Source organism: Neomonachus schauinslandi, chromosome 7 (assembly GCF_002201575.2).
Source record: "Neomonachus schauinslandi chromosome 7, ASM220157v2, whole genome shotgun sequence".
NCBI lineage: Eukaryota > Metazoa > Chordata > Mammalia > Carnivora > Phocidae > Neomonachus > Neomonachus schauinslandi.
The window spans coordinates 25,493,989-25,518,601 of record NC_058409.1 but is presented as its reverse complement, the minus strand read 5'-3'; the positions used below and the strand labels follow the sequence as shown (position 1 = coordinate 25,518,601).

Genomic DNA, 24,613 nt, shown 5'->3' with positions numbered 1-24,613 from the left:
TGCTCTGCAGAAGCCTGCTTCTCCTTCTCCCACTCCCCGTTTGTGTTCCCTCTCTCGCTGTGTCTTTCTCTGTCAAATAAATAAAATAAAATCTTAAAAAAAAAAAAAAAGCTGCTCTTTAGCTGCCTTCATGACAGATACACCGTTTCTTTTTCATACATGGAGAATAGCGAAGAAACATCTGTTTCATAATTACATGGTGGCATTCTCCCTAATAAATGCCTGTGTAGGCCATTACATTAAGCATAGGGAGAGGTTAGTGAAAGAAAATTACTTAGCGCTTTTTTTCCCCAAGCTTTTCCTGCCTCTTTTCTCACTTCATTATTGTGGCATTTCTGCAGACTGGATTCTGGTTAGAGAGCTTGTGGTACAGCAGCTGCATAAGGAAGATCTGGGCCCCGACTTTGCCCCCCATCCCTCCATGTAAACTGGGATTGAAAACAAATTTTTTTACACTCCTTGGCATGGTTGTTGCAAGGTGAGTTAGCTTGTGATCTTAATACAATTTCTTTTCCTTCAGGAAAAAAAATGCTAAAATCAAGACAGGGTATAAGCGGGAGCACATCAACCTGGGCTGTGACGTGGATTTCGACATTGCCGGTCCTTCAGTCCGGGGTGCTGTGGTGTTGGGATATGAAGGCTGGCTGGCTGGCTACCAGATGAATTTTGAGACTGCAAAGTCTCGAGTGACCCAGAGCAACTTTGCGGTTGGCTACAAGACTGACGAATTCCAGCTCCACACTAACGTGTAAGTGTACATGGGGGTCGTGTGTGAGTGTGTGCAGAAGGGAGATTGCTTTCCAAGCTCAATTTTTAATCACTTTAAAGTGAGTGTGCTGGAATCAGATGAACCAGATGGCCTGCGGGGATTTTTCTGTTTCCCACCAGCCCATTTCCGGAAGTGGCTTAGGTTCTTTGTGTTCCAGAAACAGTCATTGTTGTCGCTGGTACATACAGAAGGACTGATCAGTTACAGCAGTGGCATGATGTCCGTCCAGAGGAGTGTCCCTTCCCTGCTAGTGTCCTCTTGTGGACATTTGAACACCTTTGGGTTTTGGTAACAAAACGGCGGGGAAAGGTGCTGCTGTCTTTCTCTGTGTGATGCCTGAGGTCAGGTTGCTGCGCTTAATGAAATGCAGATTTGAGAGACAAGTTAGGGAATGATGAGCTCAGTTGCGTAGTGTCTTTTCCACATGGCATAGCATGCAAAAGTTTATTAATTACAGGACAGTACAGTGAAGGGGAGAGGAAAGTGCAGATTAGGTTAGAGAGCCCCTTGTAAATCAACCTTGGGAGTTCAAGTGGAGTGCTGTTGATTTAGGCGAATGGAAATGCACATCAGCCGAAAATTCCCGTAGGCATGAGGAACTAATCTGTGGCACTAGTGGGGGACAACTTTACCAGTTTTCTTTTTTTCCACTAGAGGTCACTAAAGAGGTGATTTCTTAAAGATCTAGTAACCTTTCCATTTACAAACTTTTTTGAGGAATTCTTTTTTTTTTTTTTTAAGATTTTATTTATTTATTTGACAGAGAAAGACACAGCGAGAGAGGGAACACAAACGGGGAGTGGGAGAGGGAGAAGCAGACTCCCTGCCAAGCAGGGAGCCCGATGCGGGATTCGATACAGGGACTCCAGGATCATGACTTGAGCCGAAGGCAGTCGCTTAACCAACTGAGACTTTTTTGAGGAATTTTTATCTGGTAGTTCCCCCATATCTGCCATTTCACTTTCCACGATGTCAGTTGACAGTTCCACAGTCAACCACGGTCTGGAAGTAGATGATCCTCCTTCTGATGTATTGTCAGAAGGTCAGTAGTAGCCTGGCGCTGTGTCATGTCTCTGTCATTCACCTCACCTTCATCCCATCATGTAGGCATTTGGTCATCTCACATCATCCCAAGAAGGTTGTATACGGGGGCGCCTGGGTGGCTCAGACTGTTAGGCATCTGACTCTTGATTTCAACTCAGGTCATGATCTCAGGGTCGTGAGATTGAGTGAATGTAGGGCTCTGTGCTGGGTGTGGAGCCTGCTTAAGATTCTTTCTCTCGGGTCGCCTGGGTGGCTCAGTCATTGGGCATCTGCCTTCAGCTCAGGTCATGATCCCAGCATCCTGGGATCGGGCTCCCTGCTCTGCGGGAAGCCTGCTTCTCCCTCTCCCACTCCCCCTGTTTGTGTTCCTTCTCTCTCTCTGTCAAATAAATAAATAAAATCTTAAAAAAAAAAAAAAAGATTCTTTCTCTCCCTCTGCCCTCACCCCGCCCACACAAAAAAACAACAAAACAAAACAAAAAGGATATATACAGTATAATAAGATATTTTGAGAGACAGAGACCACATTCATATATCTTCTATTACAGTATATTGTTTTAATTGTTCTATTTTATTAAAATAATAAATTAGAAGTTACTGTTGCTTATTTCTTACTGTGTCCATAAAATTTGTCACAGGGATGTATGTATAGGAGAAAACATAGTATATATAGAGATTCGGTAGTATCTGTGGTTTAAGGCATCCCCTGGGGGTCTTGGAACATATCTCCTGCAGATAAGGGAGAACTACTGTAATTAATATAATTAACATAATGGAATTAATATAATAGATATTAATATAATTTTTGAAATTTTTAAAACTAGAAAATCACAGGAAAACCATAGTGAGGGACAGTCCAGGGTTTCCTGGGTTGGGAGTGGGAATGTGTGACTACAAAGGGGTGGTATGAGATTTGAGGGTGGTGGAATTGTTCTGTATTCTGATTTTAGTGGTGGTCACACAAATCTTGTACATGTGTTAAAATCCATAGAAATGTACACCAAAAGAGTAAAAAGAAAAAGATATATAAATTCAAAAAAAGGTAACATATAAAAATGTCACAGGAAAAACAGCACAATCAATAGAAGGGTTTTTTAAATTAGAGTTTTGACTGAAATGGAAAGTCTTTCTTGGTTTGGAATTGGAAATTGGCACCAATTATAGGAATAACAATGGCTGTTAGCTGTTTTCCCCACATACCTGATTTTTAATACGTGTACATGGTTTATTTTTAGCTGGCGTAGAAACAGCTGACACAGCTAATCTGGGTTGCCCTGGTGCTTATGGAGGCCCTGATGTATAATAGACATCCTTTGTGCTTTATATAGTTGAATTTGAGCAATGACTTCCCTTGGTTTATAGTTTTGAGAGCTCAGTACAGGAAGGCAGTGTTGCTGGTTTTAGAATATATTGAAAAAAACTGACACTTTTTGGACAAACATGTGAACCCGACAAAATATTCGTATTTCACTTATACTAAAGTCACTCAAAAATCTTTTGTGACAAGCTGCTATTTTGTAGCGTACTCAGATTTTCTGAAGAAGTTAGGATTCCCTGTGAATCGGGTTGCCTGGGCTCAGCCTGTACTTATTGGAAGCACAATGTCTATATGATTGAATTTCAGGGGAAAACTTCAGCATTTAGAATGTATTTATATAGAGCATCTACTTCAGGGAGAGTGTATTGGTGAGGATCGGAGTTTGTAATGAATCAGCAACAATTTGTCCTTGGATTAGTGAGTTCTAAGCTCTTTGCTGAATTCCAAAGCACATGGCTCTGCCTTAACCAGTTTCTGATGACATTTCTACTTGAAACACCCAAAGTGATGAGGCAGAACATTGCCACTGTTTCATGTTAAGAATGTGAAGGAGGGGAAGGGATATTTCCAGAGGCTGGAGTCAATATGGTATGTTTGGAAGAGAGGAACGAGTTTGTCCCAGTTGGGTTTCATTCTGTTTTTGAAAGATAGAGACATTTTGTAATGCACCAAGTAGCTCCTTTCATTGCATCAGAACTGTAGAGATATTGGCAGTTTGGGCCAAGGGTTTCGCACAGGAGGACAAGTCTGAATTGCAGGTTAAGCTCTTTTGTCATCACTGCACCTCCACGGGGCCAGGTCGCTTTTGACTGTGTCTTCACAGCAGTGGCTGCAGCTGGTGGTGCTAAGGGCTATTACCTGCCTTCTGAAAAATACGAGTGGCTCAACCTTTCTTACCATTTCTGACTGTATTCTCTTCTCATTTGCTTCTGTGTCCTTACTATTGTTATGATAGACACATTTATAAAAGTATTAACATTAGCAGTAGCAGCAGCAAAAAAACGAAAAAAACCCCGAGAATCTCAAGGTCTTACTTGCTTTTATTTATTTGTTTATCTGTCTATCTGTCTGTCTGTTTGTTTATTTAGAGAAAGTACGAACAGGGGAGGGGCAGAGGGAGAGAATCCCACGCGGACTCCTTACTGAGCAGGGGAGCCCAACTCGGGGCTCCATCCCACGACCCTGAGATCACGCCCTAAATTGAAATCAAGAGTTGGACGCCCCTCTGACTGAGACACCCAGGTGCCCCGTTGCTTTTATTTTAAAGAATATTTTGGAAGCAAGCTTCAAATTCCATGCAGTCTGAGCTTCCTGCCTTTGGGTGTTGCTGGTGATGGTTCAAATAGCCTTTCCCTTTCTCTGAACCTTCCCAACGCTGGTGTCTGTTCCATTCCTGTCAGACTTTTCCCTACTTGGGTACCTGCTTTATGATCACTTTGGTTCATTTACAGCATCCCTGTCCTCTGTTAGACTTGGACAGCTGTGCCCAGCTGCAGCCTGCCTTTGGGGGTGGATTAGCATCTGTGCTGTGCTTGTTTGCAGAAACGATGGGACAGAATTTGGTGGCTCCATTTATCAGAAGGTGAACAAGAAGTTAGAGACCGCTGTCAATCTGGCCTGGACAGCAGGAAATAGTAACACTCGCTTTGGAATAGCAGCCAAGTATCAGATCGACCCTGACGCCTGCTTCTCGGTGAGTACCTGTGGAATCACGTGTTGCCGAGGCTCCACCTGATGGTGGGGTTGGAATCCTTCTGGATTGCTGGGGTTGCATGCTTGGGCTAGAGATTTTCTCCCTGTGGAAAGAGTTTGAAATGAGGAAAGTGCTAATAGTAATACCGCTGACTGTGGGTGCCAGGTGCTGTGTGCAGCCTGTTATATGTGGGTTACTGTATTTAATTCTTACACAGTCCATTTGAGGTAGGTGCCTTTTCAAAAAAAAAAAAAAAACCATCCCAACCCTCTGTGCACAAATGAGGAACTGGAAATTCAGAGAGGTCGAGGGCAGATGGGGCAGACAGTTGGTAAGTGCTGGGGCCTGTACTTGATGGTTTGCTGGGGAGCCTCCTCCTCTAATCAGCCCTTGTTCCTCCTGCAGACTGTAAAGAGGTTTACTTTGAAATTGAAGGTTTTAAATGTTCATTTTTCTTCTCATTTCTCATTCTCTTGCCCAGCTCCTGTATTGGATATTAAGAAACCAGGCCCTGGCATTTAGCAGTTGGCATCTAATCTTGCAGACTCAGTGGCATTGCTCACGGACCTTTGAATTGCTGCACGATTTTTGCATTAAATCCTGTTGAATTCATCTCTGTTGTCAGAGGGCACTGCTAGCTGCATCCCTTTTGGGGTGGAATGAGGAAATCTCGTGTTGCAGGACGGTCCTTACGTAATTTACAAACGTGTTGCAGGACGGTCCTTACGTAATTTACAAACAGGCCATTTGAAGTCTGAAATGGCAACGAATCTGGCTCCCTTCACATTAAGCACTTAGAAACAAAGGAAAAGGGGCCTTAGTAATTAGATGGGATAAGCAAAAAGGAAGAGCCGGATAGGGCACTGTCTGCCGGGAGATCTTCCTACCCATTGCTTTGTTCTTTCTCATGGGAGTTGTCAGGTCTGAAAACAGCATTCAAGCAGGAAAACATGCACCGCGGTAGCCTCAGCTTTTTCCAGGACTTGGTGTTCTCATGGCTTGAGATGGCTCTGCTCCTGACCTCTCCTTATTTCACCAGAAAGGGGCCAGAGAGAGGCCCAGATTTCCCTACAACTCAGACAGATGAGGGCAAAATTATTATTGCCTCAACTGCTTTATTGAACTTAATTATTTTTTTAATTTTATTTATTTATTTGAGAGAGAGAGAGAGAGCACAAGCAGGGGGAGAGGGAGAAGCAGACTCCCTGCTGAGCAGGGAGCCTGTTGCTGGGCTCGATGCCAGGACTGTGGGACCATGACCTGAGCCGAAGGCAGACCCTTAACTGACTGAGCCACCCAGGCACCCCTGAACTTAATTATTAATCAGCATTCACTGCTGAAATTTAGGTGACTTGGCTAAGTCATTCTTTTGCTCTAATACACATTTTAAATTCAGGCATGACAATGGTGAACCTTCTTCATGTCACTGTGAATTTTTTTTTAAATATTTATTTATTTGACAGCACAAGCAGGGAGAGCAGCAGAGGGAGAGGGAGAAGCAGGCTCTCCGCTGAGCAGGGAGCCTGATGCAGGGCTCGATCCCAGGAACCTGGGATCATGACTTGAGCCAAAGGCAGCCTCTTAACCAACTGAGCCACCCAGGCGCCCCGTTATTGTGATTTTTCCCTTTTTCATGAAGGGAAAATTATTATTTTTTTTTAAAGATTTTATTTATTTGAGAAAGAGAGTGAGCGGGAGAGAGCAAGAGAGAGTGCACACAAGCAGGGTCAGAGGGAGAAGCAGACTCCCTTACTGAGCAGGGAGCTTGATGCAGGACTCCATCCCAGGACCCCGAGATCATGACCTGAGCCGAAGGCAGACGGTTAACTGACTGAGCCACCCAGGCGCCCCTATGAAGGGAAAATTCTAACAGTGTTATGCCTTAAAAAAAGCCTCAATACTCCATCTGACATTGGCTCTGTTTCCGTTATCCTAACAAATAGATTTTGAAGAAATCTTCCATATAAGAAAGGCTTTTCTCTGGCCACAAATGAAAGTGTCTTCACCTGTTATAACTTAAATACAGACCTAATCAGTATAAATGAAATTGGGCATTCATACCTTCAGGAATCAATTAAATAATAATTTCCTTTTAATTGACAGTTGTGTTGACTCTTTGAGTTTCTTTTCTGAGACTTAGCTCTCAGATTTGATATATTTCATGTTAAATTTAATGAATCCCATAAACAAAGTGGTCATGAAAAAGAATTTGATCCTGAAGTCCAGGGTTGGTTGATTACAAAGCTCTTACTTGTTTTAGAGATGGAAACATGAAGTACTTAACAATTTCACTCTCTCTTATCTTTTCCTTGACTAGGCTAAAGTGAACAACTCCAGCCTGATAGGTTTAGGATACACTCAGACCCTAAAGCCAGGTATGTGTTGCTTTTATAAATTAGTGAAATTAGTTCTTTGCCTTAAAGAAAAATTGGGGTGCTGGTTGCTGCTTTATGTTAACTGCTTATATAATGCCTGTATTGTACATTATAGATGAGTGTATATAAAGTTTTATAATGAAGTGTTTATAAAAGGGTATAGAGTCATTATAAAACATTTGGAGAATAGAAGTCGTAAGTCGGAGAGAAAAAGGCGAAGGCTAACATAAATTACACTTTTTGTTATTTTTTTTTTATCTGTTTTTCCAGTGTGTACATAATGCTTGATACTTATTTCCAGCAGGTTCTTAAAACTAGCACATAGATCATCCTCACTGTACAACTGTCGTGCAGGTTTCCTCTGCACAGTTGGCTAGACCAGCCCCTGGTATGTTAGAGCTATGGAGATGGTACCATCTTGGGTTTAGTTTGCTCAAATTGGGTCTTTGAGCTCTAGAAATTCTAAGATTACATGATGGTAGAATCAAGCTGTTGTAGGGTACATACCAGTTAGTTGTGTGCATGTATGTGTGTTTGTGTGCACGCTGATTGGGAGACCTTGGAGTCTGATTCATGGTTGGGTTTCATTTCAAGGCATTTTTGCTGAAGAAGTTTACTGCCTGATACCAGTGGTAGAGAGAATATTGTAGCCGGTGACGATGAGAGGACAAAGTCAAGTGGACTCCTGAAAGTGGATTTGGGGAGGCTGTGGAATAATAATTACTGTTTTATAAGCTCATTCCAGGCTACCAATTAGTTAGTCTGATGGTGATCAGTAAGATGGGCCGTGTGGGCCTTGCTGATCACACACAGCTGAAGCGGGTTCTGACTTCGCTGTGGTCTTGCCAGTGTGCTTTAGCATGCCTCCGTGTGTTAACCGTTCTTCTTGTGTTGACTTTTTTATCTTTTTTCTCCTCCCTCCCTTTTTCCTCTCCCCGGGACTTTGCCCCCTGCAGGTATCAAGCTGACCCTATCAGCTCTGCTGGATGGCAAGAATGTCAATGCTGGCGGCCACAAGCTTGGTCTAGGACTGGAATTTCAGGCATAAATGAATACTGTATAGTCGTTTAATTTTAAACTATTTTGAGCATAGCTACCTTCAGAATTCAGTGTACCTTTTAATGTTGTATGTCTGGGATGCAAGTATTGCTAAGTATCATGTTAGACCTCCAGGTTAAAGATGATTCAGCTTTAAGGTGTTACCCTTTCAGAGGTACAGAAGAAACCCAAGTCCATGAAAAGTCCTTTCAGCTGTAGACTTGGGGGGAGCTTGGTGGCCCCTCCAGAGAGTTCAGGTTTCTTTTTTATCTAGAAATGGCTGCAAATGGAAGCTGATAATTTATAGGCACTTTGTTAATTGGTATGGAGTACATGAATGAAATTATGACTTCCTGAGAATTGAACTGGGTTTCCTACCCAAAGGAAGGAGAGACTCACTGATGGTGTGTATAAACCCATCTGAAAGAGACTTTTTTAGACAGATTTTCCTCACCTGTTTCACCCCAGTCCATCACCTCTTTTACACCAAAAGTAGTCTGCAGGGTGTAGTAGCTGTTTCTTTTGTGCCATTTTGGGAAGATGGATGTGATGAAGCCAATAATTCAGGACTTAATTCCCTCTCATGTTGTGGTTTTCTGCCCCTGCACCAGAGTATGAAATAGCTTCTAAAAGTCCCATCTCTGAGCTGGGAAGAGTCTCTGTGACTGTAATCACATTGTGACAACACTCGGAATCTAAATTGGACTTGTTCTATTCTCGCCACTTGGTTTATTTTTTAGCCATTTAATGGGTACATTTTAGAGTCTTCCATTTTGTGTGGAATTAGATCCTCCCCTTCAAATGCTGTAATTAACATCACTTAAAGTAAAACTTGAATAAAATATTGAAACCTCATTCTTCTGTTGTCTTTATTAATAAAAGTGTAAGTAAACAGGGCATTTGGCATTTGTGTTTGCACTGTGTGTGTGTGAGATTTCTATTGTTGCATAACAAATTAGCCAAATTGAGTTGCTTAAAACAACACTCATTTATTTCACAGGCCTGTAGTTCAGAAATCCAGCACGGTGTGACTCAGTTCTCTGTTAAGATTCTCATGATGCTGAAATAAGGATGTCTGCCAGACTGTGTTCTCGTCTGGAGCTTGGGGTCCTCTTCCAGGCTCAGTCCTCTTCCAGGCTCACATGGTTGTGGCAGAAGTCAACTCCTTTTAGTTGTTGTAGGATAATGGTCCTTATTTCCTTGCTAGCCATCAGGTAGGGGGTCCTCTCAGCAAATAGAGGCCAGTGCATTCCTTGCCACATGGTCCCTTCCCATCTTCAAAGCTGGAATGGAAGAATTCCCTTGGGTGCCTGGGTGGCTCAGATGGTTAAGCGTCTGCCTTCGGCTCAGGTCATGATCCTGGAGTCCCGGGATCGAGTCCCACATCGGGCTCCCTGCTCGGCAGGGAGTCTGCTTCTCCCTCTGACCCTCCTCCCTCTCCTGCTCTCTGTCTCTCATTCTTTCTCTCTCAAATAAATAAATAAAATCTTAAAAAAAAAAAAAAAAAAAGAATTCCCTTACTGTCAAATCCCTCTCACACTTGAAATCTCTAGGAAGAGTGTCAGCCACAACTTACCCTTTTAAAAACTTTATTATGTATTTATTCATTTATTTAAGAAAGATTTTAGTTATTTGAGGGAGAGAGCGCGTGTGCACTTGCATACATGGGGGGGAGGAGACTCTCAGCGTGGAGCCCAGCACAAGGCTTGATCCCATGACCCTGAGATCATGACCTGAGCCACAATCAAGAGTTGGACACTTGACTGACTGAGCCAGCCACGTGCCCCTATTTTTTATTTATTGAGGTATAATTGACATAGAACATACTAGTTCCAGGTGTACAGCATAATGATTCAGTATTTGTATATATTGCAAAATAATCACTGCAATACATTTAGTTAACGTCTGTCACCACATAAAGTTTTTCCCCTTGTGATAAGAACTTCTAAGATCTACTCTCTTAGCAACTTTCAAATATACAATACAGTATTATTAGATTATTAACTATAGTCACCATGCTGTACATGACATCCCCAGGACTTACTCATTTTATAACTGCCCCAACCCTTTAAGGGCTCACCTGATTAGGTGAGGCCTTTGAGGAAAATCTCCCCTTAAAGTCTACTGTGCCCTTTAATAACCTAATCACAGTAATGATATCCCATCATATTCACAGGTCCCTCCCACACTCAAGGGCAGGGGATCACACAAAGGCATGGGTCATTGGGGTATGTTCTAGAATTCTGCAATTTAGATTTTAAAAAAATGACAAGGTGTAAATTTCAAACATTTACAAAGTAGAAGGGTAAGCCAGCTTCAGTAAATGTGAACATTTTTTCCTATTCAATAATACATATTTTTAGGCAGAGTTCCTTTTTATGGATGTTGGGAAGTGAATACCAGACAAGTATCAGGTTTACCTAACCATTTTGTGCCACCCAAAACCTGCTGGCCTCAGTATTTGTCATACTGTCTTCATTGGGTTCATGAGGATCTGTATATGTTTCAAAGTGAACTTCTGACTTTGTCCAGAGATTTTGGCTCATAATGGTTGTTGGGTACGTCCAGTGAGCTGGTATTTTGAAATGTACAAAGGGCCCTCTGAATATTGAGGGTATATTTCCCTCCCCACTTACATATTAAGAATCTGCCTGTTGGATGCAGCATGTCAGAATATTGTGCAAAATTCCTTGAGTTCATGATATCTATAAGATATCCAAAACACACTGGTATGGGGACAAAAGGAAGAAAGTGGACAAAGAAGAGAAGATTGAAGGTGTGTTTATTATAGAAAAAGGCCTGTGTCTGAATCTGCCAACAAGCAGAAGCTGGAATTGAGAGGTTTATTCATTAAACTGAGTGGTGGTTTGTGTACTCAGAGAAGGGAAAGCTCCAAGGGAATTTGGGAAGACTTTGTATCCTGGCTACCATGGAGGGTTTGCAATAAGGGCACCATTCAGTCTATCTAGGCTTGTGGTGGGCTTAGAGAAACCAACATGAATGACCTCTTAGTTTTCTTAACACAGAGTTTGTGTGTTTCTGAGCTGTCACTGGGGCCAGATAAATGTTAAGGGAAACCAGATTCAAGAGAAAAGGGGCCCTTCTCTCCTTAGAAGGGCAGTTCAGCTGTGTCTCTGGAGGATTCTTCTGTAGGAATCACGGAGATCAGAGTGGTGAAGCTATGGGTACAGCAGATGTCTTGCTTCATGCCACAATGATTTTCCTGCAAATCGATCAAGTGGAACTTCTATGATTTTTAAGCCTACAGACATTTAAAAAACATTCGCAGAACACACAGACCAAAGCGTGTGTCAAGGCTGTAAGGGAACTCTAAATCTGCATTTTCATATACTGGGGGTTTCAAGTTACAAAATTTAAAAAGTAACAGAAACTTACTGTAGGAAATGTGGAGGCTGTTTGCACCCTACTTCCTATCCCGCTTTCCTGCTTTTTCTCCATTACGCCTTAACCATTGTATAGTGTATATTTTACACTATTGTCTTCCTCACAAAATAAACTCCACAAACGTATGTGGTTCGTTTTGTTAACTGCTGTATACTGAAATATGAAAAGGTGCTAAATAGTTGTTGAAGTAATAAATGATTAGGAGAAATATAAAAAGTAAAACTTTTACCTTTAATTCCACCACGTAGATATGGCCACTGTGAACAGTTGAGTTTCATTTGCCTTTGGGAGAGGGAGGGCAGCTACTTCCCTTTTGGGATCAGCCTGTTAATTTATTTGAGAGAAAGAAAGCAGGAGGAGGGGCAGAGGGAGAGAGAATCCCAAGCAGAGTCCCCCCTGAGCACAGAGGTGGAGGCGGGGCTGGATCTCACCACCCTGAGATCACCATCTGAGCCAAAATCAAAAAGTTGGCCGCTTAAATTAAGTCAATCAGAGAAAGACAATTACATGATTTCACTCATATGTGGAATATAAAAAACAAAACAGGAGCATAGGGGAAGGGAGGGAACAATAAAACAAAATGAAATCAGAGAGGGAGACCAACCATAAGAGACTCTTATCATAAACAGGGTTGCTGGAGGGGGAAGGGGGGATGGGGTAACTGGGTAATGAGCATTAAGGAGGGCACCTGATGGAATGAGCACTGGGTGTTACAAAAGACCAATGAATCACTGAACTCTGCCTCTAAAACTAATAATACACTATATGTTAATTGAATTAAAAAAAAAGTTGGCTGCTTAACCCACAGAGCCATCCAGGCACCCCTTTCTTTTAACAATGTTTTAGGGGCTCCTGGCTGGCTCAGTCCATAAAGCATGCCACTCTTGATCTCAAGGTTGTTAAGTTCGAGCCCCACTTCAGGTATAGAGATGACTGAAAATAAAGTCTTTAAAAAAAAAAAACCCATTTTTTAAAAAAATTTTTTAAAAGATTTTATTTGACAGAGAGAGACAGCGAGAAAGGGAACACAAGCAGGGGGAGCGGGAGAGGGAGAAGCAGGCTTCTCGCGGAGCAGGGAGCCCGATGCGGGTCTCAATCCCAGGACCTCGGGATCATGACCGGTGCTGAAGGCAGACACTTAAGGACTGAGCGACCCAGGCGCCCCAGAAAAACCCCAATGTTTTAAAATACTTTCCTGAACTGTATAGTATCCCATCACATGGCAGGAAGGGAGGGGCTCTCTCTGACCCTCTCTTCATCTAACACTTTACAGCCTCGGGGCGCCTGGGTGGCTCAGTCTGGCTCAGTCTGGCTCAGTCTGTTAAGCGACTGCCTTCGGCTTAGGTCATGATCCCAGCGTCCTGGGATGGAGCCCCGCATCGGGCTCCCTGTTCGGCGGAGAGCCTGCTTCTCCCTCTGCCTCTGCTGCTCCCCCTGCTTGTGTTCCCTCTCCCGCTCTCTCTCTCTGTGTCAATTAAATAAATAAATAAAATCTTTAAAAAAAAACCCAAACAACAAAACACTTTACAGCCTCAGCCCGCGAGGGGTTTTGGGTGAGACCTGCCCCCTTCTGCAGCTCCATACCCTTCCTCCTTATCGGGTTTCCTGAGCCCTTCACGATAGGCTGCGACGTCATCACGTTGGGACGCAGAAGCCTCACGCTGTGGTGCCTTACGCAGTGTCTGATGTCATGACGTAGAGCCTAGCAACAGCGCAGGCTCCTAGCGGAGTCCGTTATGGCCGCTGCAGCCCTGAGGAGGATGAGGGGAACCGTGCAAGCGAAACTGCGGCCCTCGCCGGGCCTTCAGGTCCCCGAAGTACTGGCGCGGCCGCTGGTCCTGGCGCTCCTGCTTGCGTCCGCCACCATGTCCAGCGGTAAAGGGGGCGCGGCGGCAGGGCGGGCGCGGGAAGACGCGGAGGGCCGGGCACGGGCGGGGAGACAGGCCCGGCCAGGGAAAGGACGCTTCCGAGTGTCCGGAGCAGATGGCTGTGTGTAGATAGGGCAGGGTCTCTAGGGGCGAGGACGGACAGTAGGCTGTCTGAGGGAGTCTCAGGAGGTGGGGTCTCTGAGAAGCCCGAGAAGTGGGGAGGAGAGATGCGGGGATCCGGGGAGCAGAGTATGTAGATGGGCGTGGAGGGAGGAGTGGTGGTGGTGTCTAGAGAGTCTTGAAGAATGGGTTGCCAGAGGGAATATTCCGGCGGTGGTAGGATCTCCGAAATTGCTTGGAGGGGGGAGTGGTGAGAGGACAGAGGGAACAGATCACCGGTGAGGAGATGGCCGCGGTTAGGAGGTGTGTCTAGAGAGGGTCCCAAGGTGGGGGAGGCACCCAGGGGTCTAGTAGGACCAAGGGAGTGTGGGCGGTTTCCGGAACGGGTGAGATAAGTAGTAAAGACCAGGGTGGGCAGGGGCACTGACCAGACTGAGCTGATGGAATATTTTGGAGAGCAAAAGTGAAGGGGAGAAAGCTATCTTAGGGTACTGGTGCTCGGTAAAGAGCCAGAATACTGAGGCTTTGGGCTCCTGAGGGGCTTGGGACGAGGAGAGGAGGAAGGCGACAAGGGAGATTCTTGGTAAACATGGTTCCCTGTGTCCTGGCTTAGCCGGACAAGACCGCTTCATTTTAATGGAGTTGTAGGATTTGATTATTTCGTTTAAAAATTGTTATTAAAATTCTTTTTAGTATTTATTGAGGTATGATTGGCATATAACATGTTAGATTCAGGTGTACAACATAATGATTTGATATTTGTGTACACTGGGAACTGATCACCACAGTAGGTGTAGTTAGCACTCATCACAATACAGAGTTACAAAATTTTTTTTTCTTGTAATGAGAGCCTTTAAGGTTTACTCTCTTAGCAACTTTCAAATATGCATTACTATATTACTGACTGTAGTCACCATACTATATATTATTACATCCTTATGACTTATTTTGTAATTGGAAGTTAGTACCTTTTTTTTTTTTTTAAAGATTTTATTTATTTGACAGAGACACAGCGAGAGAGGGAACACAAGCAGGGGGAGTGGGAGAGGGAGAAGCAGGCTTCCCGCTGAGCAGGGAGCCCGATTCGGGGCTCCATCCCAGGATCCTGGGACCATGACCTCAGCCGAAGGGAGTCGCTTAATGACTGAGCCACTCAGGCGCCCCAAGGAAGTTAATACCTTTCTGCCATTTCACCAACCTCTAATTCCCTCTTCTCTGGCAACCACCAGTCTCTTCTCTATGAGTTTGACTTGTTTGTTTTGTTTTGATTTTTTTTGTTCCCCATACAGGTGAAATCATATGGTATTTGTCTTTCTCTGTCTGACTTATTTCAGTTAGCATAATGCCTCAAGGTCCATCCATGTTGTCACAAATGCCATATTTCACTTTGTGTGTGTGTGTGGCTGAGTAGTATTCCATTGTATATACACACCACATCTTTATCTGTTCATCCATCCATGGGCATTTAGGTTGTTTCCATATCTTGGCTCTTGTAAATAATGTTGCATGATTAAGTATTTTTTTCTTAGAAATGTTACGTTGTGAATGAAGATATTGAAGGCTTTATCAGGAAATAAAGAAATATGTAACCTAGGGCCTGAGACTTAGGGGGAACAAATCCATTAATAAGAATTTGTAATGATTAAGCAGTATTTTGTTTAGTATTCCTTTTTTTCTTTAGGCTAAGTCACAGTCCTGCTTTTCTCCTTAAATCTTTTTTGACTTTTCAGTGAAAAACAGTATGAATGGGATAGTGTTTTCTTATTTGCCGACAGGGGCTGTCTAGCCATACATTCATCTGTTACAGTGCTGTGGTTACTTCCTTAGGTTTCCTCAGCAGCAATGAGGGTAGGGCAGCCACCGTCCCAGAAGCATTTGTAAGTCTGTGGGGAAGGACTGAGGTTCATTTTCCCAAGGCCCTTTAATCATGAGTAAACTATAACGAGGATTTCTCTGGTTGATGGAGATATTCCTGTTCCTAAAGTGCTTACGTAGCATGATTGTTTAGTTAATCATTTAAGAAAAAACCTGACATTTAAGTATTTATATTTCTTACTGGAATGCTTAAGACATACAGTTTGAGGGATCTATAGCTGGTAACTGTATTTCAGAAACAGCCTTTCCCCTGGTTGAAAATTTTGTAGGGAGGGGCAAGCGAGGGGGGAGTGTGGAGTATTAAGGTGTCTTCTTGTCTTTTTATTTATTAGAGTGCCATAAATAGTTCTCCAGCTAAACTGGGACATTTTAGATAATCTTTTTTTTTAATTTTTAATTTTAATTTTAATTTTATTTTTTAAGATTTTATTTATTTATTTGTCAGAGAGAGAGAGAGCACAAGTAGGGGGAGTGGCAGGCAGAGGGAGAAGCAGACTCCCCACTGAGCAGGGAGCCCGATGCGGGACTTGATCCCAGAACCCTGGGATCATGACCCGAGCCAAAGGCAGATGCTCAACTGACTGAGCTACCCAGGCGTCCCAATCTTTTTTTTTTTTATTAAGTCTTTCTGTCAATTTAAAATTCTTACTATTCTCTTCTAAAAATAATTTAAATGTAATACGTATGCTCTTAAGAGGGAAGCAGCTACATTGCAGTACAGCATGGCATTTGTAAAACTTTAAGAGAAGTGTTTTTTTAAGCATACCTTATGGTAGAGTGATTTCAAAGTAATTACTCTTTTATTTTTTTTATCTTTAAATTTATTTTGAGAGAGCACGAGCAGGGGGAGGAGCAGAGGGAAAGGGAGAAGCAGACCCCCTGCTGAGCAGGGAGCCCGATACGGGGCTCATCCCAGGACCCCCAGTATCATGACCTGAGCCAAAGGCAGACGCCTAACAGACTGAGCCACCCAGGCGCCCCAAAGTAATTACTCTATTAATAAAAAAATAACAGTCTAGATAGGATGTGTTGAGCTCCAAACTTCAAGTAAGCATAGAAAGTTAGAAAGTTACTACATTAGATTTATTTAAACTTGTTCCATATTAAGTTTCTTAAAATTTCAGTACTTGGGTGTATTCTTGGAAATCTGTAAGGATTTTAAATTTTTATTTTGACAGAATAAAAAATAATATAAGCATTATTTTGGATCACTGGATGATCACCTTATGATTAAGTCTTGCCATGTCATTTCAAAAGTGCCTACTTTTTCTATGTTTGTCATTAAATTGCTCCCAAATGATCACCTAAATTTAATGTGTAGTGTGTTTAATTTTTGAGGCCATGTTTCCCAATCCAGTGTGGATGAATTCTAGGGTCCTCTGCATTCTTGTTTAAGAAATATCAATGTAGGGGCGCCTGAGTGGCTCAGTTGGTTAAGCGACTGCTTTCGGCTCAGGTCATGATCCTGGAGTCCCTGGATCGAGTCCCGCATCGGGCTCCCTGCTTGGCAGGGAGCCTGCTTCTCCCTCTGACCCTCTCCCCTCTCATGTGCTCTCTCTCTCATTCTCTCTGTCTCAAATAAATAAATAAAATCTTTAAAAAAAAAAAAAAAAGAAATATCAATGTAGTCGATTTTAAGACAGTTTTTTAAAGGGACCAGTAGAAGAGAATTAAATGTAGAATGTTATTTTTAAAATGTTGTTTTAACTAGAGTGGAAATATCAAATAGAAAAGGGTAAAAATGGAACATTTAGAAGTCTAAAGTAATACATATGGTTGTAGAAGCTCAACAATTAAATCCATAAAGTCAAAGTCACTTTGTTCTGAATACTCTTCATTTCTGACTAGATCAAATTCTCTGATTTGAAGGAGTGGAGGCCCAGGAGGTCCAAGTTTTTACACCTTGAACAATACTGATTAATTTTGCTCCTACTTGGTGCTAGGTATTGGAGTTATAACAACAAATGGAGTGACATTGAAGATACCCTTAGAAGAATGAGTGGGGTTTTGCCTGGCTGAAAACTATGGAAAAGGCTTTTCAGAGGGTGTGATAGGTGCAAAGATGCTACTTGGGAAGTGGTGTAGGGTTTGTGGTGAGGATCGGGTCAAGAGCATATTCAGTAAACATTTATTGCTATCTGTTAAGTAGGCAGCAGGGACAGAGTAGTTTGGGAGTTTAGTAAGAGATGAGATTGAGGTTGCCAGATCATGTTGGATCTTGTAGGCTATTACAAAGACTTTGAATTTCACTTTTGAGAGAAGAGGAGAGCGCCCAGAGGGTTTTAAGCCAAAGGAGTAACATCATTGAACTGAAGTTTTTACAGGGTGACTCTGGCTGCTGTGTGGAGAGCGGACAGTAGGAGTTCAAGTAGAAGCAGGCAGATCATTCAGAAGGCCTTACTGTTTGGGGAGTGGGAAGTAAAAATATATTTCTTTAAACTTTTTATTTTGAAATAATTGTAGATTCACTTGCAGTTGTTAAGAAATAATACAGATCCCGCATACCCTTTACCCAGTTTCCCCAGTGGTAACATCTTAAGAAACTGTAGTACCGTATCACAACCAGGATACTGACATGGATACAGTCAAGATAAAGAGCATTTCCATCAACCTCTTGTGTTGCTTTTTTATAGTTACTCCCACTTCCTTCCTATCCCCACTCCCTCCTGAAATCCTGGCAACCACTAATCTGTTATTTATTTTTATCATTTGAAGAATGTGATATAAATGGGAATCATATGGTATGTAACTTTTTGGAATTTCTTTTTTTTTTTTTTTTTCACCTAGCATAATTCTGTGGAGAGTCATCAAATTGTTTCATGTGTCAATAGTTCTTTTTTATTGCTGAGTAATATTCTGTTATTATATAGATACACTGTGCTTTGTTTAACCATTCATCCTTTGAAGGACAACTGGGTTGCTTCCAGTTTTTGGCTTTTATGATTAAAGCTGCTGTAAACATTCATGTACAGATTTTTTGTGTGATTGTAGGTTTTCATTTCTTTGGGATAAATGCCCAGGAGTGCAATAGCTGGGTCATATGGTAGTTACATATTTAGTTTTTTAAGGAACTGCCAAACTGTTTTCTGGCGTAGTTGTCCTATTTTATGTTACCACCAGCAACATTTAAGTGATCTAGCTTCTCTGCATCTTTGCCAGTATTTGGTGTTGTCATTACTTTTTATTTTAGTTATTCTGATAGGTGTGCAGTGATATCTTTATTGTGGTTTTAATTTGCATTTCCCTAGTGGCTAATAACCTTTTCCTGTGCTTATTTGCCATCTGTATATTCTCTTTGGTGAAATGTGCCTCTGTGTCTGTTGCCTGTGTTCTAATTGGATGGTTTGCTTTTTTGTTTTTGAGTTTTCAAATTTTTTATGTATTCTGGATACTAGTCCTTTTTTGGGTTGGGGCTCACAGATATTTCTTCCTTTATGTAGCTTATCTTTTCATCCTCACAGGAAAGTCTTTCATGGAGCAAAAGTTTTTCATTTTGATAGAATCAAATTTATGGATTTTTTCCTTTTATGTACTGTGTTTTTGGTGTCAGGTCTACAAATTTGTGTCTAGTCCTAGATTCTAAAGATTTTTTCCCTTTGTCTTTTACATTTATTTTTATTTTTTTTAAAGCTTTATTTATTTGAGAGAGCAAGCTACTATGTGCCCTGCCGTCCAGAGCAGGGGGAGGAGCAGAGGGGGAGGGAGAGGGAGAGAATTTCAAGCAGAATCAATGCTGAGTGTGGAGCCAGAGGTAGGCTTGATCTCATGACCCTGAAATCATGACTGAGCTGAAACCAGGAGTTGGATGCTTAACCGACTGAGCCACCCAGGCATCCCTACATTTTACATTTAAATTTGTGATCCAAGGAAACTTAAATATATCAGAGAAATAGCAATTTATAATACTATTGCAAATATAAAAACTCTTTTAAGAAATTCCTGTTAATAGTTTTCTGAATGCTGTACTCAATTGTAGGACCTGTTTCCTTCTTTTCTTTCAATGGAAAGTTTCAAGGAACCAACTGTTGAAAATACTTTAAGGCAGTTTTACCAATTTATGAATTTTTCTTTTTTTACCAATTTACTAAATTATTTTTTCTAAGAGATTTCATTCAGTCCAATTGAAACTAGCTATTTTTTTCTATACAAAATATGTGTCAACTATGATACACAAACCAGAGTGTATTCATGTATTCAAGTATTACATGTTTGAACAAAGAGTGGTCTGTTATTGTTAATTTACGTGTATGCACATGTTTGTGAAAGCCTGGGAATGATTTGGTTTAATCTTACCCCTATAAAATATTTTACTTTAATTTGATAGACTTTAAAATAGTCTTTTTGTATTTTTAGATCTGATGTGACAGTTCCTCTTTTTTAAAAAAAGATTTATATACTTTTAGAGAGAGAGTGTGAGTATTGGGGAGGGGCAGAGGGAGAGGGAGAGAGAGAGTCTTAAGCAGACTCTGTGCTGAGTGTGGAGCCTGACACAGGGCTCAATCTCACAACCCTGAGATCATGACCTGAGCCAAAACCAGGAGTCAGACGCTTAACCCTGACTACACCACCCAAGCGCCCCAGACAGTTCCTTTTTTTTACAAGTATAATGGATATTCTTGAAGCTTTTCAACAGATACTACATTAGATTGTATATTAGAAACACTTAAATTTCAGCAGGATTCTTCTGAACTTTTGGTGTATAGAGCTACTTCTGTAAATAATTTAAACTACTTCAGTAAACCACCCTGAGTGGGTAGGAATATAGGGAAATAAGAGCTTGTATGTGTTTGGTGTCATTCCCATACTGGATTGCCTTCCCCAATCTTTAAAATAGTCTAGTTCACACTTAGTTTTCAAGTTTCCAATCCAATTTCCATTTCTTCCCCTTTAGGAGTTTTTGCTTTCTTCTCCCTAAGAATACCTAAATAAGGGCGCCTGGGTGGCTCAGTTGGTTAAGCGACTGCCTTCGGCTCGGGTCATGATCCTGGAGTCCCGGGATCGAGTAGTCCCACATCGGGCTCCCTGCTCAGCGGGGGGTCTGCTTCTCCCTCTGACCCTCTCCCCTCTCGTGCTCTCTCTCTCTCATTCTCTCTCTCAAATAAATAAATAAAATCTTTAAAAAAAAAAAAGAATACTTAAATAAAAAAAAAAAGGGAAAAGAAAAAAAAGAAAGGAAATTGGGACAGGAGGTCTTCTGGTTTTAGTATCACTTAGAAATGCTGACTACAGCTTGCTTATAGCTTCTCTTGAATTTGTTGTATTGTATTGAAAATATTTAGTTTCACATTAAAAAAAAAAAGATTTTATTTATTTGAGAGAGAGAGAGAGAGCACAAGCAGGGTGAGCGGCAGAGGGAGAAGGAGAAGCAGACTCCCTGCTGAGCAGCGAGCCAGAATGCTGGGCTCTATCCCAGGACCCTGGGATCATGACCTCAGCTGAAGGCCGACGCCTAACCGATTGAGCCACCCAGGCGCCTGTTAGGTTCACATTCTATATCTAGTTTGTGACCTACTTGAGCTAGGATCAGCCGCCAGTCTTAACTGTTCTGGAGATGGGGTGCAGTCTGGACAATGGTTATTGAAGTCCAGCCCCTTTGTTAAATGAAAACAGAGGGGATGGATAAGAGCTTTGTGTGAATTTCACCATTGTGACCTAAAGTTACCCCTCTCTATTCTTTCCTTTTTCTTTTGCTGACAGGCTACATAATGTAGTAGGTCTTTTATGGTGCTAAACTTGTTACTTTCTGGCTAAAGAGTTATTACCTGATGAATAATTGACTAAGAAGAAATGTAACTGATTGCTGGCTATTGAGACTTATTAACAAATTCTCAAGGGAAAGAGGAATTTGGCAAAGAGAAATGCTTAGTGAAAAATTTAGGTGAATATCCTTCTAGCTTGGTAGAGATAAAGTTGGAGATTTCAGTTTAATGTTCTTTATTCACTATTTTAGCTCTACCAAATACTGATTTGCTGAGCCACACTGTACTCCCGCCAGATGCTTCTGCTCCAAATATGAGTGCTTTAACACATGAAAACCAAACCAAACTTTCTGTCTTCCAAATCAACACCACTCTCCAACCCACAGCTAGTACAGAGAAAGGTGGAGGGGCAGCTGTAGCCCCTCATCCTTCACCTACTACTTCTCTGTCTCAAGAGGAAACAGATAACAATGAAGATCCCAGCATGGAGGAGGAGGATCTTCTCACGCTCAACAGTTCTCCGTCCACTGCCAAAGATACTCTGGACAATGGAGACTATGGAGAACCAGACTATGACTGGACCACCAGCCCCAGGGATGATGAGTCCAATGAGGCTCTGGAAGAAAACAGGAACTACATGGAAATTGAACAGTCAGTGAGATCTTTTAAGACCCCATCCTCAAATATTGAAGAGGAAGATAGCCATTTCTTTTTTCATCTTATTATTTTTGCTTTTTGTATTGCTGTTGTTTACATTACATATCACAACAAAAGGAAGGTATGTTTGGGGTTTTCAGCCCCTCTAATTGCCCTTTATTATCTCAGTCATTTCTTACTAATGTTTTTGATGATTCAGAATTTTTTTCTTTTTTAGTCAAGTTTAAATTGATGGTAAAATATCAAGATGTCTATCGGCTTATAAACCTATGGTATATTTTAACAAATTACAGACAGAATGCTTTAGCTTGAATGCTTCTAAAAAAAAGAAGTCAAATTGTTTTTTGAGCAAAACCAAAGCCTAGTGGTTTTTGAAAAACAGGTATTACGTCTTAAGTTAGCATTGTTACTTCAGTGGGAATACTATGGAGAAAAATTGTTAATTTAATACTTTTAATTAAGTAAGCATTGGACTTAATAGTATTTTTTTTTTTTAAAGATTTTATTTATGTATTTGACAGAGAGACAGCGGGAGGGGGAACACAAGCAGGGGGAGTGGGAGAGGGAGAAGCAGGGTTCCCGCCGGGCAGGGAGCCTGACGTGGGGCTCGATCCCAGGACCCCGGGATCATGACCTGAGCCGAAGGCAGACACTTAACGACTGAGCCACCCAGGCGCCCCAATAGTATTTTAATACTTTTTTTTTCCTGGTTGTAAAATCGTTACATATTTATTTTCATTGCCAGTGATATTCTCTCCCAGTGTTGAAACGTTGGGCTATCTCTGATCTAAACACCTAAGGGACGTGTTAAATAGGCAGGCTCCTGGGCTCCACTGCAATCTACTAATTCATCTCTGCAGATAGAACCCAGAATCAGTCTTCAGCAAGCACTCTGTACATTAAAATTTGAGTAGCACTGTTTAACTTTGTTTACATGATGGAAAATAAAGCCCTTTTGTTGTTGTTTTTTTACTTTTTGAATTTGGGAATCTAGGAGAGAGATAGTGCACTTGTTATACTTTTAGCATATCCTCTATTTGCTTTTTTTGCATATCTAATTTATTTTGTTTTTTTCCAGATTTTCCTTCTGGTTCAAAGCAGGAAATGGCGTGATGGTCTTTGCTCCAAAACAGTGGAATATCATCGTCTAGACCAGAATGTTAATGAGGCAATGCCTTCTCTGAAGATTACCAATGATTATATTTTTTAGAGCACTGTGATTTGAGTTTGCTTATTATGTAATTTTATTTGCTTGACTTTTTTATATAATATTGTGCAGATGTTTGCCATAGGCAGTTGGTACTTAAATGAGAGATGGGTCTCTCTTTATTTTGCCTTGGTGCTTTGGAAATGAAATGTCACAAACAAGGAATATATAATTTTTTATCTACACTTTTAGAGGTAAATTTAATCAGGTGTTCAGAATGTGGAGCTAAGCATTATCTGTTAGTTTTGTTTTAGATTTCTTTATTGTACTTCTTCTGGAACTATTAGTAATACTAGTTTTAAAAGATCCCAGCCTTTAACTAAATCCTAACATATCTGGTACTGCTGGCTCAGATTCTCTTTCTGCCATCCAAGTACTATTTTTTAAGCCACATTTTGTGCTCCCAAACTGTAATCTACAAGGATGTGTGTAATAGTGCTTGGCATAAAAGTAACATTTTTTTCTTCCAGGAAAATTACTTTGGATATTTTTGGATAATTTAAATATAATTTAAGATAATGATACTGCTCAATCTGACCACAATTTTAGGCAACACATTAATAAATGTCTCTAGAAATTCTGGCAGTAGAGAGACTAGTTTGCAGTGGACGTAGATAAAATGTTACAGAGATACCATATTTTGGCTTGAATTACTGAATTAAATTTAGAGGTAGAAATTGTGGGAAAATACTAAATATACATACAATTGCTTTTAGTTAGCAATTGATTGTAGCACGAGTTCCTCCAAGCTTTCAAGTAAGGAGCAGAGTTTAAAATTGTATCAGATTTGTTCACTTTATTACTTCATAGTAAGTTTGAGTAAATCTTAGGGGCCATTATCACTTAAATAATACTGTACCTAGGCCTTTCAAATTAAAATTATACCTGAATGAAGTTGTTTGTATACATAAAGGACAAATGTGTACACTGACTTTTTCTCCCCCCTGTAATTGTTTTATTTTCTTCGGTTTTGTTTTTCACAGCAACTGGAAATTATTTACTGTATTTCATTTTAGCCTGTCTTTATGTAATAAAGAGTTGATGAGTATGTAAATATGTGATTTGAACCATGGTTGACTTACAAATGTCACTGCAGCTTTTTAGAAAACATAGCCCTTAATATATGTTAAAACACCTACTTGGAAAGCCCGGGTGAGCCAGTGGGCATGTGCTTTGCGTAAAGATGGAAGAAGTAGGGCAATCCACCATTTCTTTCAGGTGGACAATGTACTGTCCCGATAAGGAAGGGGAGCACAGTGGAAATACACCTGAACTGTTTTATTGCAGTAATTTTTCGTATCTGAAATTGTATTATTTAATATTTTGAATAAGATTTTAAAAATAAATGGCAAAGATGTAAATCTATGATTTTATAAGTGTGTTTCATTTTAATGATGGCACGGAGTCCTTCCTTTGGGTGGTGATAGAGGGGTCATGTTTTGTTTGGGAGGAAGCTAAACTGACTAGCTTGTTTTTGTTCCTTTTAGCAGTAGTACTCTGCCTCTATGAATCCTCTCAGATTTCTAAATCCTACTTCAGGTCCAG

General features: G+C 41.2%; 2 protein-coding genes across 3 annotated transcripts in view; both read left to right on the top strand.

Moving 5' to 3' along the window:
- The window catches only part of VDAC1 (voltage dependent anion channel 1), a 30,305-nt gene extending 21,213 nt beyond the window's left edge, over window positions 1-9,092 (top strand). The window contains exons 6-9 of one of the 2 annotated variants that reach the window (XM_021702173.2): window positions 521-748; window positions 4,674-4,824; window positions 7,142-7,199; window positions 8,156-9,092. In XM_021702173.2, the coding sequence (XP_021557848.1) occupies window positions 521-748; window positions 4,674-4,824; window positions 7,142-7,199; window positions 8,156-8,247 (529 nt within the window). In that variant the 3' untranslated portion in view covers window positions 8,248-9,092. The remainder of the gene's footprint in view (window positions 1-520; window positions 749-4,673; window positions 4,825-7,141; window positions 7,200-8,155) is intronic. The other variant, XM_044917131.1, reaches the window with a different exon arrangement.
- A 4,210-nt stretch (window positions 9,093-13,302) lies between these two features.
- Window positions 13,303-24,433, top strand: C7H5orf15 (chromosome 7 C5orf15 homolog). The gene is made up of 3 exons (XM_021701904.1): window positions 13,303-13,517; window positions 21,456-21,982; window positions 22,940-24,433. Exons 1-3 carry the CDS (start codon window positions 13,379-13,381, stop codon window positions 23,069-23,071), a joined length of 798 nt encoding a protein of 265 aa, XP_021557579.1. The 5' UTR covers window positions 13,303-13,378; the 3' UTR covers window positions 23,072-24,433.
- The last annotated feature ends 180 nt before the right edge of the window (window positions 24,434-24,613 follow it).

What these genes read in the sequence shown, in the direction of transcription:
- C7H5orf15 (XM_021701904.1), top strand. Translation starts at nt 13,379, where the DNA reads ATGGCCGCTGCAGCCCTGAGGAGGATGAGGGGAACCGTGCAAGCGAAA. An exon ending in GTCCGCCACCATGTCCAGCG is followed by an intron (nt 13,518 to 21,455) that starts GTAAAGGGGGCG and finishes TCACTATTTTAG; the next exon opens with CTCTACCAAATACTGATTTG. An exon ending in CATATCACAACAAAAGGAAG is followed by an intron (nt 21,983 to 22,939) that starts GTATGTTTGGGG and finishes GTTTTTTTCCAG; the next exon opens with ATTTTCCTTCTGGTTCAAAG.